Source organism: Polyodon spathula, chromosome 24 (assembly GCF_017654505.1).
Source record: "Polyodon spathula isolate WHYD16114869_AA chromosome 24, ASM1765450v1, whole genome shotgun sequence".
In the NCBI taxonomy this organism is placed as follows: domain Eukaryota; kingdom Metazoa; phylum Chordata; class Actinopteri; order Acipenseriformes; family Polyodontidae; genus Polyodon; species Polyodon spathula.
In genome coordinates, this window is record NC_054557.1 from 8,511,125 (window position 1) to 8,530,999 (window position 19,875).

General features: G+C 36.3%; 1 protein-coding gene across 1 annotated transcript in view; it reads left to right on the forward strand.

Annotated features, from left to right (window-relative positions):
* Positions 1-19,875, forward strand: part of roraa (RAR-related orphan receptor A, paralog a) — a 254,822-nt gene that overhangs the window by 152,740 nt on the left and 82,207 nt on the right. The window contains exon 2 of the mRNA XM_041226501.1: positions 12,600-12,629. Coding sequence (XP_041082435.1) covers positions 12,600-12,629 — 30 coding nt within the window. The remainder of the gene's footprint in view (positions 1-12,599; positions 12,630-19,875) is intronic.

The window sequence follows — 19,875 nt, forward strand, 5'->3', positions numbered from 1 at the left end:
TCTTTGGGACAGTTTTGTTCAGGGCTTTGCTTTGTGTTTCAGGGTTTTGAATGTGCTGTTAAGATAATCTTAACCCACTCCAAAGAAAGCAACTCCAGAGTAGAAGCTGAAAGGGAGCCAGAAACACAACTGGCTTTCAGATATGCAACCTCGTAATATATCCTGGTGCTATATTTGTCAGTTGGCTTAGTTTATGAGTGTGAGCGCAGCCAAAAGGACTTCTCAAGGTTAAAAAATTGAAATGACTTTCATGAACTGTAGGCCACGCACCCCTGGCCTGGAGTTTTATTGTTAGCAGTCTAAAGTGCCTCCTTGCAAGCCCTGTTAAATATTGTCAATACTGGGAGCTGGAGATGGGCCACTAGTTCTTTGCATTTGACTCCAGCAAAACTCTAATCATATTGTAAGCAACCCTTTTTGACTCAAAGACAAATAAAGGATAGTACTGCAGCTTACTGTATGAGGAAGGCCTAGTAGGTCCACATCTATTCATAAAACCTTAATTCTCATTTTTGTTACGGTTGTTCTGTAGGACAGAATTTACTTTACAACACTAAAGTGGATGTTTTACATTATAAATCAAGCTTTCTCCAATTCCTGTCTATTTTCAGGATGGAATGCCCCATTCCGCATTGGTAGGGGATTTTGGTGCCTATTGGCTTGGGGGAAAAAAGTTTGCTTGGCCGTTTTTGTTAGTGATGGAAGTGGGGATAAACAATAAAAGGTGGATGTATCAATGCATTTCTTAAAGAGGCATGTTTATATTATGTATTGTGTTTAATATGTTATTGTGTTTGTTCTCTATTATTCTTTATTGCTGTTTCTGAATACATCAACATTAACCAGACTTTCTAAGTGAGGTGGTTTTTAAAATGACCACTAGGGGTGTGGAACTGTAATCATTAGACATTTACCTGTTAAATAATTATCTAAGCCAAAACAACAAAGAGAATGATAGACAACACACATAAAAGGATGTCAAGCATGTAACAAAATATAGATAACATATCTATTTAATACAGAATGCTGATAGCAGGCCACATTTTTCTTTTAACAGCATTATAATATTACCATTTTGGACATGCCCAGTCCACATTTTAAGGTTGTAACCCACTGCCATGCTGATCCTAATAGCCACATTTGCTAGACTGTGCACTGTGTAAAATAATTGTAGTCTTGCTGCCAGCTTGGGATTCTCCACATGTCAGTTTCTTTAAACAGAAGCAAAAAAGTAAAAAAAGTAAAAACCAGCCAGTTGATATATTTTTCTCTCTTTCTTTTTCTGCACGTCTACATAAAGTATGGTATTTGCCTGTATTTTAAAATAACAACATACAAACATGAAACTATATCTTGAATGAAGTTTAATATTGAAAATGGTGTCAAGAATGCCTGTAGAATCTAATAGTGTGTGTTCTGGTGTTGTGAGAGCGGTGTGCAAAATGCCAAGTTTGATCAATTACTTCATTTATATAAGGTGGGCACATACAAAAATGTCAACTGGGGTGAAGATATCCAGAATGTGACAGAATTCAGGGTTTGAAGTGTTTAATTGAATTGTTGAATTTGAATTGTTGCATGGTGTGCAAAGTGAGTCATAAAGTCAGGGGAGTGCAGGTTTCCATCCTGGTTGTGTGAACATTGGCTTGGATGTGGGCCCGGAAGACATCCATCGAACTTTAGTTGTCCTGAGCTCTTGTGGGGAGCTGTTGCGGTGAGAAAATGTCATTAAAATTCTAAATTGGGGAGAAAAAGGGTAAAAACGAGTTTTATTGTATGCATCCTTATTCATTAGCTTGACTCCATGAAAACATACACAAGAGTAACAGTTTCTTAAGACAAATTATTGTCTGAGTCATCTTCATCAATATCGATAAATATTCACAGATGGAAAATTTCAATTTAGTTAAGAATTTCTCTACCTTCCCAATCCGAGCCTGCTGTTAGTGTTTAACACATGAGCACAATAAATTCTTCTGGCTGTGATCTATAATTAAGGAGATGCAATAAAGGCCATAAATGTTAGGGCTCACCTTGAGAAATCAAAGCAACAACATGTGGTTGAAAGTGTGTAGCAAGCCCCTAACCCCCAGGTAATGTGTCTCTCCAGAGATCAAAGTGGTGGAAGGTTATTTGGGTTTTAAAGGGTGCCTTGATATAAAACGTTTCAGTTTTCAGAGGATGCGGGTTTTCTTTTCCCCCAGGCGTGTGAAGCAGAAGGTATTTAACACTAGTTAATGCTTGGCATGTTCTCCTTCTATTACATAAAGTAGTATTTGGTGGTGCTTGAAGAGCCCGAAATGATGTGAAAGGTATTCTACAGAATCCTGTTTGCACAGTGACACAATATGTAGCTTAATTTCAATATATTTCAGATAATTTTCTACACCTCCCAAGTTAATATCAGAACCACAGAACCCAGAAACACTGAGAGTCATTGCAAAAACGATACATTAATAAGGGTGATGTGAAAAAAACAAACAGCCATTAAGAAACACGTTAGAGCCACTACTGTGAATGGGTTTTCTTTACCCAGGAGATTAATATCTTATTAGTGGGTACGACTCCCTGCCATGTGAGTGCATGTGGATTACACTATGGCTTCTGGTCAAAACGTTTGACAAAGACTTTCACTAATATCTTTTAATATTACTATTTCTCTTACCATTGAGTGTTATAAAGTCATGAATGAGCACAGACATTAACTGTTTGCCATAAAGTGACTGTCAGTGTCAGTCACTGTATTAGGTTGCTTAGATCCAGTATTAGGATACAAGTATACTGTATCCCAAACACACCTTCTTGTCCTATGGGTCTGATATCTAAACACCCATCACTAGCCCCAGAGAGTTTGAGAGAAACAATTTCCCAGTTGTTTATTTTTTATTATGTAATAAACATGCTGTTTGTAAAACCTCACTGAGAGATATCTGACTCAACTATTAAATGTGCTGTGATGATATTGAAACTGTGGCAACAGACAACATCGCAAGCTTTGGAATAAATTCCTCTGCAGTACATATAAGTAAAAGCAATTAAAAAATGTCCAGAAATAAAAACATCAGGAGAGTTCCAAGTCATTTTCTTTTAAATAACCCTGGGGATGCAGTCTCTCAAAGGCATCTTGGTAAAGTGTTTCAGACATTAGGGGCAGCTAAAGGAAAGAATTTGTACAATTAGTAATATAACTCAAGAAAGTTGCCAGCCTGGTGACACAGGCGACTCCTCTAATTGGGTGTGGTCTTGTGCTTGCCAGACCCATCCAGTTCTTGACCACTCTCTGTGGGAATGACTGCTTACAACAGTTTCTGACAGTCACAGTGTTGGTTTTGTGAAGAGAATGCTTTGTCACAAGGCATTTGACTAGTCTAAATAGGCCACAAGATTAAAAAGATTAGTCACTGCTGACCTGGGCTACAATTAACATAGTGACCCAGAGGTAACAGGCTTCAAATCACATTGCTGCCCACTGGAGCGCCCGGTCGTTTGCATTATGGAACTGCAATTTGGGAATCTAACCTTGTGAGTTCATTATGAACAGACAGACACTTTTCTTGAGCTTGACTGAAACCCTTCCTGGTTGGAAATGCAGACTGTATCTTGTATGACTGTATTTCATTTTTTAATTCTTCTCATGTAATTTATAGATCTGAATTTCAAACCAAGAAACTTTCACTGTATAACATTACTATAAGTCATAGATATTTTGGTAGGTAGAATAATTTTGAATACCAATTCCAGTTTTTTATGATAACTTTTAGCTTTATTGTAAAAAAAAAGTCAAGTTTTGAGTTGCACAGGACTCTTTTCTATACAGTCATTTTCAGAACATAACATGTACTCATTGACTAAGGTTGGAAGAATTACTGCATGTTACGTACATTCTACGAGTTCATTGTACAATGTGTGTCGTATTCTCAGTGTATAGTATTCTATGTAGGATACTAGAGGCCTGTGTCTTAATGCAGATGGAGCCTAAGGCTGCTAAGTTTTGCATGTTATACACCAGGTGCATGCTAATTCCAACAGAGTTGGGATGTGAAACACAATACAAACACAAATGTTTTGCTGAATTTACCTTTGCCTTTAAGTCAATGTGGCAGATAAGGTTGTAGTCAAGCTTCGTTTCCAATTAAAATAATGATTGAAATCACCTTGGATGGCCTTTGCCTTGGTTTGTTCATGTTCATGTTCATGAGGTATCTTAAACTTAGTTAGCTAATTGCTAGCAAGTTTGCAAGTATGCTATAGATAGGGCTTCTGTTGTTCAGTTTTTATTAATTGTATTTTTTTGGTGCTTATTTTTAGCTATTTTCGGGTTTTATGTAAATCTTTTTTTTTTTTCTGGGCTTTCGTTTTGATATGCTGTATGAAATGAGTGTTTTCGGCTACTTTCCAAAATGTTTGAGCGTTTTTTTCTGTTAAAATATGTATAGTAGTAACTCGACAGTACTTGCACTCTTAAGTTGTACCTTCTTTCCTTTGCTGTCTTCCACAGTGAAATCCCTCTGGTCACGAGCACATTCTTCTGGGGTTTTTGAATGTAGGCATTTTTGTACATTTTGCACCAATTCTGTTTTAAATCCTCCGTATCTTAACTGTAATACAGCCTTGAATCCCGCTAACAAGCCTCCATTCCTGATTATAATCTCGTTAGTCAGGAAGGCGAGACATTGCCCAGCAGCACTGGGAAATGCATTTATTATTATTTTTGTAGTAGGTTTTATTTTTTAATGGGAAAAGGATAAAGTCAACGTGAATTGATTACACTATGTAACACAATTTTGTATTTGTATTTACAGTATAATCGTAAATCTCGAAAAACTACTCACTTCTAAATCTTTTGTAGTCATTTTTGTATTACTTTAGTATAAATACATGTTAATTTGGATCCATATGTTGTTTTTTCTGACTTTATGTGAACGAAAAGACACACATTTGCCCGTTTTCCCATTGGAAATAGTGATATTTTGAAATATCACTGTCCTGGCCACAAAAGCAAAGTCTGTGGGGAATAATAGCCATTTTCTATACTTTTGAGGAATAAGCAATTAGGAAATAACACTTACTACTCAGGAACAAAAAAAAAAAAAAAAATGTTACACATTGTTATCCATTTCCACAGTTTTTCCGGTGCTTTCCAGTGTTTATTGGCTATCCACAGATTTCATTTTTTTTTTTTTTTTTTTTTTTTGTATCAGAGGTGTTTTATCTGGTTTTATCGGTTAAAACTGAAAATCAAAGCCCTAGCTATAGAAATGTATTGAACAGATCACATAGGTTTGGAGTGCAGTTGTTTTGCAAGTCATTTTAATGTATTTTATTTACAGTTCAAGTCTCTGCAGTATAACTGCAATTCATTTTCACACCTAGTTGTAAAGGCTCTGCAGATCACCTATTGGGTGAAAAAAGATGTCAAGCTTAGAAACAGATTGCACTACACCTTTTTACCTTCTAGACTAGTCCTTTACAAGTTTATTATTTATCATGCTGAACAGATGAAGATCTACCAGATAGACCCTGTTAACTAATATAACAATCACAGGCCGATTTCTGTAGTATTTCTGCTGTGACTCTGCATTAATCGTAGGATTACATTTTGAATATGCAGCTGATATCCTTATTGTAGCTTTTAGAAAGTACCAGACCAAAAAAAAATAAACTATGATAACTAGTGCAAATATTGAATGCCAAATCCTGTCGGTTATCTTTATCAGTTTCTTCTGTTGTTTTTAAAAAGCCACTATTAGGACAGTAATGCACTAATTAAAATGTAATGCTAGGGTTAGTAGCAATTTCAGTTCTCTTTTAGCTGTGAAAAATGTGTCAATGTGCTAAACTAAATGTGAAGGACATTTAGATTTAGACTGATTAAATGCGTGTTTTAAACAAAATAATTACTCCACACTAATTACTCCAGTCATGTAAACACAGTTTTTGGAAAATGTACTAGAATATTCCGAAAGTCAGTTTTCGGAAAATGGCACCTATAAATTTCCGATTAAATTCCGAAAACAAACAAAATGTATATCATGTAAACACACTTTTCGGAAAACTTATTGAAATAAGCATGGGCACTCTTTGACCCTTTTCTCCTTTACGTGGTTTTAGAAAACAGAGAAAATAATAATCTGTATCAGTCTGCATGCATCAATTTGTCTAGTTAAGGATAAAGTAATATATTTGTTGAAGTCCCTATGTATTAGTTCATAGCCCATAGTGAAGCAGTAAATGTTTTATGGTTTTAAAATGACGTGATAATTTGAAATATTGTCTGCAAAAGAAACTGTTAATATAGACCACGGTGAGCTGTTGGGAAGGCTGATTGCACTTTGTGGGGAATCTGAATAGAAGTATAGTAGTAATCTTTGAATTTAAGACCTGACACTTCGATAAAGCACTTGAGTTATTGGATTGGTCTCCGTTCTGTTGCAGAAATGTCCGGTCTGTTCAAATCGTACTTAGGCTACTACAGTACTTTGCATGTGAAAATATCCTGCATTTTCCGTAAATTTCAATCCATGTATACAGTTGAATTCTAAATAGATTATAGATCACGTAAACACAGAAAAGTGACGTTTTAAGGAAATCAGTTTTCTGATTCAATTTTACAAAAACATTAGTTTTCGGTAAACGCTTTGTCATGTAAACGTACTGAGTAACATGTGCTCCCTGGACTTCACACTTATAGAAAGTCAAAATCAGGTCCCAGTCTTGAACAGTGGGCTACTCCCGCTCCAGTGTAAGATAACAGTAACTCTCCCAGTCCTTGCTTACAGTCAGCAGCATACAACACCTTGTATACCTTGTCCTCTTTGTCTCTAGCAGTAAACAAGGATAAGTGAGGAGCAGCAGTCAATGAATCAACTAGCAGGAAGGCCCATCTGGGGGGATTGATTTCCCCTTAGGAATTGCAACACATTAGGAAGTTTCTTCATTCTATATACCTAGTGCAGGTTAAATGAATTGTACCCATTAGTGTGGTGAGAGGACAGCTCTATTAGATGAAGGAGACTGTAACTTTGAATGTCACAGTGAAAACGAAGCCGTGTCTGAGAGCAAGGTGACAATGTCATTTATGAGAATCATTTGCTGTCAAAGTTAGGGAACCTGGAATTATGAGTTACAGTCTGGCATGCAGTTCAGACTTAATTTGCGCTCCTGTCAATTTGCTGGTTGCTCGATGCCATTCCTTTACCTTTTTTTATGTAAACTCATTTCTGCGTTTTTATTTTTATTTTTTTTGGTAATTCATGGCCAGACTTTATTTTCCATTTTTTCAGACTGAACTGAGTGTGTGATTTGAAGTGTGTACAGCACTGTAAACACAGGACTGCTAATGGTAGTATACCATCAGGCACCATTAGCTGTGTACAGTAAATGCCATACAGTGCAGTGCTTATACCTGTAACTGCATCAAACGTTAAATAGTAAAATATTTGGGTAACATTCAAACCAAATGCAGTTAATCTAGTTTACACACCGTCGCCAAACAGAACAAGCTGATTTCTTGTCCTGAGACAACTAATCCATAACTACCACCCATATTAGGACAGAGGGAAGGGGACACTTCTTCATGCAGAGTGGTGAGGGTATGGAATGGGCTACCTAGCCATGTTGTTGAGGCACAAACACTTGGATCCTTTAAGACCCAACTTGACAAAGTTCTGAGATCAGTCAGCCACGAGGAACTTGAGTTAGTATTCTAAGAAGCCTGCGTAATAATTAATGCAGAATTGAAGTTAACTACTAATATTATGACAGTCACAGCCAAACAGAAACTTCCAACGCCTTTTTATAGGTTTCAAAAACGTGTAACTGGGATGAGTTTAATATGGTATGGTATTAGTTTAATAGCTGTTGTGTGTGCAGATAGATACAGCGTTAGATCATTGTTGAATTGGGTGAAAAAATGTAAATTAAAAGCTTTCTAATTAGTTTTAAAGTATTGCAATATAGAAAAGAAGGAGTTGCAGATGTGTGCCGATACATAAAAAACAAACTTGAGAGTGAAAGACCTAAATAATGAAGCCCCAGGGTAGTCACTGCTATAATACAATCAAGAGCTCTTGAGATCAAGTCTGATTTTCCATGATAAAGTCAGGATTTGATCTAAATCAGCATTGTAGTCCTATTTGATTTGATCTAAATCAGCATTGTAGTCCTGTTTGATTTACAGCTTGTTTATGGAGTATCTATAGTAACAGTATGAGTCAATCAAACAAAATTAGAATTACAAAGTCAAACTTGCTGTAGTACAGTATACTGAAATTGAAGTACAGTTGTTAAGTACAGATTTTCAAATGCATGTAAACTTTGATAACATTTTGAATGTAGTGTAGCACTAAACAAGGAACTGCTATTGTCATAACTGGTAATCTTGTCCAGTTGGTGTAAACTTGGGTAAACAAAAGTTTAATATGAAAAAATAACAGGACATGTTTATAGTAACCAATCTTAACTAAGATACTATCTAAATGTTCCTATATTTAATTGCTTTCCTATTTAATATCCTGTTGTGTGCGCATCCTATTGTATGATTCTCTAATATTCTTATTGCTAAGATTATTATTTTCCAGATGTACTATTTCAGCAAGGCCGATTGTAGAGTAAGTGAGGTGGGGGAAGCATATCAGCGTTGCACAAGTCTTCACCTATCGGGTGTAGTGCACATTGCAACACTATTATGCTTCCCCACTTCGCTTCTGCACAATGTTTTTTTGTTTTTTTAGGTTCAAAGCAGTTGTCGCTGGGATAGTTGGTAAGGGTGGCAAATAATGATTTAAGAATCATGCCGAGCATGTAATAGGAAACTAAACCAGTTAGAAATGAAGTTACATGTTATAAAACGCATAGTAGATGATATGCTTGTACAGTGCCCTTCTCTCTAGTGATACATTTTCAATTCAATATTTAAAAAAAAAACACATGGTACAGTAGGTTGTGTAAAGCAAAAGCAGATGTTTTTATTAGCTTGGTTTTTCCATCTATTTTTGTACAGCTGCACAGTTTTGTTCCGTTTCTGAACACACTGACTGTGTAATGCCTTTTTAACTGAAATTCTATCAATGCATTGTCCCTAGAATACTAATTGAAGCATTCTCAGAACATTGCCTTGCCCTGACGGAAAAAAAAAGCGCTCTAATGAACTCTTGTCAACAGTTTCAGTAAATTACACTAATTTAAAGTCATTTTCTCCATTAAAGGAGGGCCCATTTCATTCGATTGATTAACACAGTTCCCTACATGATTAAATCTTCTTCAAATGCTCGCCTTTAAAAAGTTCATTGAGTAAAATGGCCAACAGGATCATTAGGGATTGGGAATAAAAAACAATAATTATAGTGAAGTGTCCATTTAAGGTCCCACATCCTTCAGGTCCTCCTCTAATTGATCTTCTGACCCCTGTGCAGTTGCATGACTCCCCAGCAATCATTGCCTGTCAGCTCCTGAGTAGCGACCTGACACCTAGTTAGTGACAAAACCAGTGATTTGCTTTAATGTTTCCACCCCCTCCAATCACTCATCTCACTACGACGCTACTGTGAGGGAAAGCTCCCCCTTCCCCGCTACAATCCATTTATTCTGACTTTGCTTATATCACAGCTGACAGTAATGATTTCCTAGCAAGTACATTTTTGTTAAGATTAGTTTTCATATCTCTAAGTGACATTGACAGAATGGATGTTGTGGTGTGGGGAGAAATTAAGCCAGATGGTTGATACGAGTAGCTCGATGTATGAATTGCACAGCAGTGAAGGGAATAAGATGGGACCCAGTAGTGTCCATTTAGGGAAACAAGGAAATGTGTCAGGACGTTTTAATAGTTTTTTTTTAACTCTACTGACAACAAATATCTTACTTCTTAAAGAAGTAACAGCTAGTAACAGTTGTATAACAGTTGTCTTATTATAGACAGTGGTGATTGAAATATGATTTCCATATTTGTTTCAGCCACACCAGATATTATTCTTAGAGGTTATACTCAAGATACAGTATATTAATTATTATTTTCAAATAAGATCAGCTTTTTATTCCTGTTGAAATCTCTCATATTTGTAGGTATGTGAATCTTCAAGCGGTACGGTATATTACAGAAATATTGAGAAGTAAAAATGTACTGCAAACATGAGATATCAACCACTATGGTATTTTAGGGAGTTAATCTTTAAACAAAACAATAAAACCCAAAGTACTATGCAATATTGTAATTCCAGGACAATTCATTTGAAAATGTCAATATTGGTAAACGTTCTCAGTTGTGCTCACCTATGTTCTACTGCAGTACAACATACATATGGTATAAAAGTTAACAGGAGTGAGTCAACCAGCAGCTCCTACAGCAACTCACAGTGTGGAATCTGTGCATCATTAATTGTTGTGTATCCTTTGCAAGACCACAGTATAAAAGTGGAACAAGGACAGTGGTATTATATTTTGTTGTGTTTCTTTTTTTTCTGCTTTAAATTCTGTGTACTCAGTTAAGGACATGCTATAACAATCAGTAAGAGAATAACACACTGACTAAGTAAACAAAAGGAACATTCTAAATGAACAGTTTGGCTCCCTAAGGTTGCCAGTGCTGCACTCAGAGAGACTAGTGTGTTTGTAAGTGTGCACTCCAGTAATACACAGTACCTTGTTTTACTTTAGCAAATATGAAAATATATGAGGGAGTATAGTTTGTTTTTGGTTTGTTGTCTGCCTTGGCTTGCAAGATGCGTCACATGCTGTCGTTATGGTTCTTGTGGTCAGCATACTACACAGCCACAGTTTATACTGTGCAGGCTACCATCACCATGGTGTAGTGGCATGCATACTTGCCTACAGAAATGTCCATTTGGGTGCTGAGAAATGAGGGTCATTGTACAATATAGCAGGGCTTTTCTGGGTTTTTTCAAACAATCTTCCCCAGGCTGCTAAGATTATGAATGTTTAACTTGATATAATTTCCACAATGTGTAATATTTATAGAATATATACAACCAGATGCGTCAAAAGTAGAGTAGTTGCCAGAAAACCGTGTGTTTCCTAGTTTAAGTAAAATGTGATTTTTACCTTCTGCACAGGAAGGGATTAGATATGAAATATACATTATATATATATATATATATTATATATATATATATATATATATATATATATATATATATATATATATATATATATATATATTTTTTTTTTTTTATCTACAGGTATGTATGTGAAATATCAGAATTAAAAAGAAAACAAGCAAAGAATCAAACCTAAGAAATGTAGGACCAATGACAGTTTTGTTAATGCTAATAGGAGGCAGTCACATTTTAAAACCTTAGTTAGCAACGCTTTAAAATAATAAAGAAGCCGAGATGAATATGAATGTGCAGACTTACAAATATGAATTTGAAAATGAAGTAAATCTATTAATAAGAAAATGGTCCCCTTTAACAATTGAATTGTAATGCTCAGTTTACTGTGGAAAATGGTTGTCAGTATCCAAATTCTTTGCTGGTAATTTCCTTCATACAAAATATAATTCCATGAGTTTAATGTGAGTAAGTAATAAAACAACTTTAAAGTAATCTGCTGCCTGTATTTTAATCTGACATCAGACTGATCATGATTAAATAAGAGCAGAGGTCTGGTATTCACATCTGAATTTTGTGTGTCAGGGACTGTGCAAAATCCAGGAAAAAGAGAGCTTTATATCGAGAAACAGCCAATTCTGGATTGTATTAGCATTGGGCTATTTTCAACTTCTAATTAAGTCACACTTTACAAATACATTTGTAAGGATTCTACAGGGTAATATACACACAACCTATGCATTCTAATGAGGCAATAGTATGTTTAACCTATCTTGATCGCAACACACAAATGCATATGTACTCAAACTCAAGAACATGATATGAGATTTCACCGCTCCCTCATCTGTAAGTGCTGCTGGCGCCACCACAATGACGACAGTGGGCATGGTGTGCCATACATGTAATGTGTAATGTTGTTAACATCAGCTGGCACTGAGTTGGGCATGGGTGGGTGTATTTGTTTCTGGTGCAAGTGTGGACAGTTCAGACTCATTCTCCAGAATGACAACTAACAAAAAGAAAAGTAGACACAACTACAACTCAAAGTTTCTCAAAGATTGTTCACCATTTATTGTGTTATTGTGACCAAGCTGCATCAGGTCAAGGACTTCATGAAATTACAACCAAAAGGTTCTCCTTAAGTCAAAAGAAAGAAGCAGTATGAATAGACAAACAGAAATGCATTACAATGCAAATTGAGTTTTGCTTGAATTTAATTACATAGCCCAAAAGACAGTATGATGACTAATCCCCTAAAACCCTTTCAAAACGATTTCCTCTCTCCATGACCTTGCCCAAACGTACCATGGAAAATGATGCCCAACAGCTTCTACTGGATAATATTCTATATTTCAATATTTTGGGGGGCACTTTAGTTATTTCAGTGTCAAGCGTAAATATGAGCTCACAGAATATTCAGCACTTTGCGTTGTCTGTTATTAAATTTAAAGGCTCAGGAGATCAAATTAACTACTATACAGAGTAACTGTTTGCAATGCCTTTGACTGACTGTTTCCTTCTTTTGTTTTCCAGGTATTACAGGAACAAAGAAGACACACACTTGTAAGTCATTGCATTTTTACCCTGCCTAATATAAAGCAATGTAATAATTATTTATTTAAAAAACAAACATGAATGATCAGATAAGTTTCATATCTCAGTAGTGTGTTTTGGTTTCTTCTCAAATTATCCATCAAAAAACCTTGACTTGTGTATTGTTGGAACAGAATGCTGTTATCTCACCTGGTGGCTTCCATACCTTGATTCCTAGTGGTTCTGCAAAGGGGCCTACTACCCGGTTATTTTTACAGATTGAAGGAGTCTTAAATAGAAACATGTATTTGACTGCAGCACAAATTTTGAAATATGTTGGCGGTGAGCTTTGCTATGTGGCCTGCAGTTGAATGTCTGTCTGTTTTGTTCTCTCCCTGTTAATTACAAGGCATGTTTATTGGTTCGTAAATACAGAAACACTCACATTGAAAATGTAACTGAGAGTACATGCAGTGATTCTATGACTGACATTTGAAGGTGACATGGAATGGGCACAATTGAATTAGATGGCATGGGAGTTTACCAAAGGCATGGAAAGCAGTTCTCAGTGAGTTCAAATCACTAATGTGGGAACTAATGTGTTTTTTGGTAACTAATTTTCAGCCTCAGCTCACCTTCTTCTCGTGTTAAAATAAATGTGAATACGGTAAGTTGTGTGTCACAGTTTTGAAATATAGAACACAAAGTGATTTCTTTATATATCTTATTATTATCTCAAAAGAAATCCAAATGATACCCAGTCTCTCATATGACTGACTCAGAAGTCATGGGATGAAAAGCCAGATGGTTCATTGAAACCATCCTTTGTTTTCTGATTTGCTTGATACTATACAATATACGTAAGGCTGTGGTTTGTCAAGTACCTAAAATGCCCTTTTAACTGAACAGAGGGTCCATCTCCAGCTCTTTTTTTATAATATATCTGATAAACAGTTCCTGTGTGGGAATTTTCAAGATGTCACACCAGAAAGGACCCTGAAATATGAACTTAACTAGGTGAACTTGGGTTTGAATATTTAGAGTACTTTACTTTAATCCAAGAATATGACATCCCATGAACAACCCTTATGCTGGGGTTTGAGTAGATAAAGGAGGTGTGAACCTATGACCTTGCCCAGAGATGGTCATGCTGCTTTTAACATCTGTAGACAAAAAATAGACCATTATTTATAACATCACAGTATAAATTATAAAACTGCAATTCCCAGGGCAGCTGAGTTTTGGAATCCATTCATGGTAACACTCTATATATAGTACTGCGGTTGTCGAAAAAGAAATGGAGAGTGCCAAGATCCTGTGGTTTAATTGCTATGGATATTCAGACTATGGATCTCAGCTCATTTAGTATGTAAGAAGTTGTTATAACATATTTTCCTGTTGTTGCAGATATGTTTTTTCCATCAAATAAAACAGGTGGTCTTAAGTTATTTCTGAATCCTTTAAACAGCAGTCTGTGGAAAGATGTTTAAGCTTTTTTTTCTCTCTTATGACTTGATGTTGTTAATCTAATTGGAACCAGAGAGTGAGCTTAGTCTTCTCCTTGCCTTTGTTTCTTTTAGAATTTCTATCTTTAGAACTTTTGTAATTGGCTTGACTACTCAAGGGATGGACAACAGGTTCCATACAGAAATAGACTATGCAGCTAACCCTGGTTCCAATCTCAATCGTTTTACCAGTCAAAAGATTTTGCCAATGAAGATATAGGCTCAAATCCGTCTCACAAGTTTTGTGGTCTCAACACAGCCCTCAATGGTTGTTAGTTTGCATCACAAAACCACCACACAATTCGGCACAATTGCCAATGTCTGATTGAGGTACATTCTCAGAGGATTAAATTCGCAAACACCAAAATTAATAAATTAAAAAGAAAAAGAAAACAATACCAGAACTTTCTACCAGCCAGCCTGCATCTGAGTGCCCATTTGAAACTTACATCATCTTGTCTGGATCATTACGTTTGTGGCTAGGATTGGAATTCTGTCAGAACAAATCTATTTTCTTGCCAAACATGCGGCTATCAAACAAAGGGACTGTTGTGTGGCAATCAAATTCAGCTCCCTGTGGAGTCCAATGGTCATTTTATTTACTTGTAAGCTTCTTTCTCAGAAGAAGAAAAAATGTGAGCTGGATTACTGAAGTATGTGCAAGATGGCTCTTGGCTAGAGATGCAAAGCCTAGAGCGATGAATGCAACAATGTTGCATCTTGGTTTGTAGGAAATGAACACCAACAAGCAACACACCCTTTTGATAGCCAAGCAACCAGAAGTTCAAAGCAATCTGTGCTGTTCTACAACCAATCCACCTCAGTGCCATCTTCAGTGTGAAATATGAGCACTCTCTCAGTTAGGGAAGATACTCCGTTGTATAGTATTTAACTGCGGTGCTGTTTCTAACAAGCAGGAAGCAGACATTTCAAACAGGTAAGAAAAATGGTTTGTAAGACCATGGTTAGCACTCATTTATTTGTTGTATGAATATTAATGGCACAGACATTCATGGGGAGTCAAATCAGTGTGACCCTCTGCTGCCAGTGTGCCAAATAAATGAGATGCAGTTCAGTGCTCTGTGAACCATGCAGGATGGAGCCTACGCCTGTTAGTCAGCTTGGCCTCTGTATCACCTTTAATCTATACAGGTCATTGGATATTGCTCTGACTGTGTTTTCACGTTGATAAGGCCATAGGTGAAAACCCTGCCTCGCGCTCACCAAAGTGGATCATTCTTGAAGTCGGCATGGCTTTCTGCTGTTTCCTTTTATGTAGTAGACCACATCAAAAATCACTTCCATTCCAGGCACCAAGAAGCACATGATTTGAAAGTGGGAGTTCAAAACGAGCAGGACACTTTATATATAATTACGAGATTTCGCCTATAATGTATGATTTTTTTTTTTTTGGGGGGGGGGGGGGGGGGGGGGGGGGGGGGGGGGGGGTTCTTTTCGCTTAAACTTACTGCAAAACCTGCCTGAATGAGTGATATTATAGACAGACAAGATCAATAACTACCAGTGCCACCCCTAACTAAAGTACTTTCCACCTGTTGTGCATCAGATACAAATTGATACTTAGATTACATCAAAGTGTCACTGTAAATAAGATGCAGCATTAAAACTAAGTTTGTTATTGCTTTGTATACAGAGCTAATCAAATAAAAAAGGTGAATTTTATTTTTTTTATTTGAAGCTATTAGTGAAGAAATTAAATGTTTCTGAAGAATTAAAAAAATATATACCCTCTAGAAGTGTAAAAAAAGCAAAGCATTTTAAATAGTTTTTACGACAAGAACTCAAACTGTGTTTGTGATTTTTTTTCTTCACAAATTGCTATGAACAAAAAAAATAGCATTTAAAGGATTCGTTTAACATAATGCATGCATCTTTACAGGATGGGGAAATGTAGTAATGATAATGTGGCACAAATTATATCATATTATATAATTTACTGGATTATTTTGTTAGCTGTATATATAATAATAACTCCAGTCAGTTTGAAAAACCCTTTTAAAGGGGGTCATTAAGATTATATCTGTGATCTGTTATCTCAGAATTAGTGCTGATAACATGTTGAAAACAAGGGGTTGCCTGCTTATTATTGTAGAGTAGACATGCCTTATCTCGTCTTGTAGCCTTGTTGGAGATACATGATTGCACAGGATATTGTACTTCTAATCTAGGATCAAACTGCTCAAAACAGCGATACAACTTAGGTTGTTTTTCTAGATGGGATGCTTAAAATTATCTGTAAAGGTACTCGATGTGAGGGTAGTTTGTTTAAAAGAAATACAACAACTATATATGTGTGTGTGTGTGTGTGTGTGTGTGTGTGTGTGTGTGTGTGTGTGTGTGTGTGTGTCTCTGTGTGTGTCGTTGAGAGAAACATTCATATCTGATGAAGAGCTTATGTGAAAAACAAATATACCTGAAATATACTTCAAATGCATTTGATTATATCTGAGATAGTTTGATAGCTCTAAGATGTGTCTATTTTCCCGTGAGAGGCTCTTATCAAAACAAGTGTAGCTGATTAAATCCAAAAGTGCATATATGTTGTTGTTTGTTGCGTATCATTTTTTGGTTTGAAAATGTCCGTAAAAACATTACCTCTTCTTCTTCTTCTTCTTCTTCTTCTTCTTCTTCTTCTTCTTCTTCTTTGATACATTTCAAATGTGTGAATGTGTGGCTCCTCATTTCAGCAATATTTAGTTCATACTGCTGTACCCTTCCAGTTTTAGGACATACCTATACAGTAAATTGGTCATTTTGAAAACAAAAATATATGCATATCCCATGTTACTTTGTGTTGCATCATACTATTACATGATTAGCCAGGCATTTCTGCAATAAAAATATATGCAGTATGTTTCTGTGCATCAGAAGTTCTGGTGGTGTGACCCACACTAATACTATTTGATAAGTTTACAGCTTACTTAACAAGCTGCACAGCGGTTAATCACAAATGCTTAGTAAATATTTAGCAATTTTGTTGAAAGCTTATTATGTGACGTTGAATTCTACCCTTGCATTCGCCCAAATCCCCTCCAATCCCCTTTCACTCGTGAGGCAGTGAAAGCTGTTCCTGTGTTTTCCATCATTTTTAAATGGTGCCCAAAATGACCATGAAGCTGAAGCAAAAACACTTTATAAATGCCACCAACAGATTACAGTCACAACAGTCCAAACAAATCTCTGTCCTTGCACAGAGCAATGGGATAGGTTCACTACTCCCCAGCTACACCTCGCTGGACAGAAGAGTCATTAGCAGCTGGTGAGTTGGTTCAGCATTTTCATTGGTTTAACCTGACCAAGGCGTTATTGCTTTGCACATCCCTAGTTGTTACTTGTGTGTAGTTAAGTTGGAAGCTGTGGGAAGAGAAGCTATGGGGAGGATGTGCCAGGGGAGGAACTGGTCACTATGCATGGCATTAAAATGCTTTCCTGTGCAAAATAATTTAGTAAGATCTAGTTGATTATTCAAGATTCTGATCACAGGAGCACCAGTCTGGTGTAAATCTTGCAGGTACAGTACAATGATATACTCCTCCACCTGCCTCACCCTGTTAATCTTGGATGCTGGCTAAGAGGGCAGATGAACTGTTAAATTACATTCAATTCCATCAGCTTGTTAATAAAAAGCAATACAATTCGACTTTCAGAAAAAGAAATAGTCATCAACCAACCTTTGCCCAGCAGGTTTCAAGTGTATGCCAACCAACCTCAAAGCCATCTGGCCATCATATTCAACCAAACGGTTGAATATGTTCACTGATTGTACAATACTGGCATTTGTTTTATTAGATTTTCTTTTCTCATATGACTGATATCTTTGAGGTTTGTATGGATGGGTTTATTGGATTGTATTATCACAGTGCAGCTTCTCAGTGAATTTTCCTGCTGTATTGACAAAGCACTATGGAAATGAAATTCACCCAGTAAAAAGAAAATTGCATTGAATTGATGTATATTAGCAATATACATTATCTGCTTATTTGGCTGACACACTGAATTCTACTTTTATTGCTGGTCATTAGATACATAACACACACTGAACTGCCCGAGTTCATAAAATGTTTGCATTTGAAATGTGGCAGCAGTGTGCATGTGTGAACAATACTGTGTCAATACACACTGTATAATACAGATTAAAGCAGCTTTTCTTGTGCTACACTATGCGCTATTTAACTTAAAGGTGGGTCATAAGATTTCTGTGACATGTGACTTCATCTTGCTTAAAGAAGGTTGTGATTTCATGAGCAATGGTGGTCTAGCAAGAACCACTGGGCACCACTAAGTCCTCTACTCTCTGCACTGTCCCTTTGGGTCTCGCAACAAGCAGAAGGTTCTTGTTGTGATGTGTTGTCATGCAACAAGGACACACAATGCACTGATGAGGTTTGTGAAAATTCACCAATCTGCTTAAACATATTTACTCCCAATGACAAGCTTATCAATAGACATAGTTAAATCCACACAACAGAGAATAATGCATCTAATAAGGAAGGTTCAGTCTGCATGTAGCGATCTCGTGAGGCTTGCCAAATTCTTACTGGACCCACAAACTTCCAAATGCCATTGGGATACCATTATAAAAACCATGTATGATCTGAATGAAACCCTACCAGCACCACATTGCTTTGATTTGTTTCCCAGATTATAGCATGTCATTAATAACCTCCAACTACAAGTCTGTTAGATTCACAGAGCAAGCAGGTTTCCCTACTGTTTAAACTACGTCTGTCATGTTTAAAGCAGACTACAAGGTATTTGTGTAGTGTGAAGCTGAACATGTTTGTGGGACACATTAGATTCAAATATATTCAACAATTTAGTGCTTAGATATTGGTAAAACGTATTAGAAACAAGCATAGACCTTACAATGATGGCAGTGATTTTGTTTACCCCAATATTGCATCCCTGCGCAAAGTGTAACTACTACCACTTCTGTTGTATACTTTTTCTATATATAATAATATATATATATATATTATATATATATATATATATATATATATATATATATATATGTTGCATATTTTTTTTATTGCATAGTTTTGAAATGGTACAGTGCAAAGTCACTCTGTCAAAGACAAATGACTTGGTGACAGGCAGCTATTAAAGACAAGCTAGGCCATGAAATAGATTGTGTGCTTTGTTAACCCAGGTGACATTTTGTAGGCGAACAGTGTCTGTGGTGTTACCAGGCTGATTAACCATGTCATTAATCAATTACCAGGAGCAGAAGGTGAAGCTGGGGAGATGATGTTTAGACACACAGAGCATAAGTCACTATTGTAAGGACACATGGACATGGATAACTAAATTATTGGTGTCAGAAAGGGCCATGTTTTTTTTTTTCTTAAGTATTTGTACGACAGTGTACATGTTTATATGTAGTGTAGACTGTTCTGTTAACAAGGCATCTTATGAACACTACTGAAAAACGTTGGGGATATGCTACAGCACCTTCTTGGATAGTCAAGGGAAAGTGTTGTCTGTCTAACTACGGGACTTCTCACCATGGCATTCATACATTAAATTTCACTTATCAGACATTTTCTTCACTTGGAAAAGCTGCCATCTACTCCATTATGAACTGTACCTAATTAGAATAATGTAAAATCTACAAAACAAATATAATAAAAAAAGCTTTCTTTGTTAAACAAAGAACTCTATTACTGTTTCAACCCCACTCTAAGATGTTTATGGCTTTCTTTTTTCTTATTAGCATAATTCTAGTCTCAAGGGCTCCCTCGTTGATT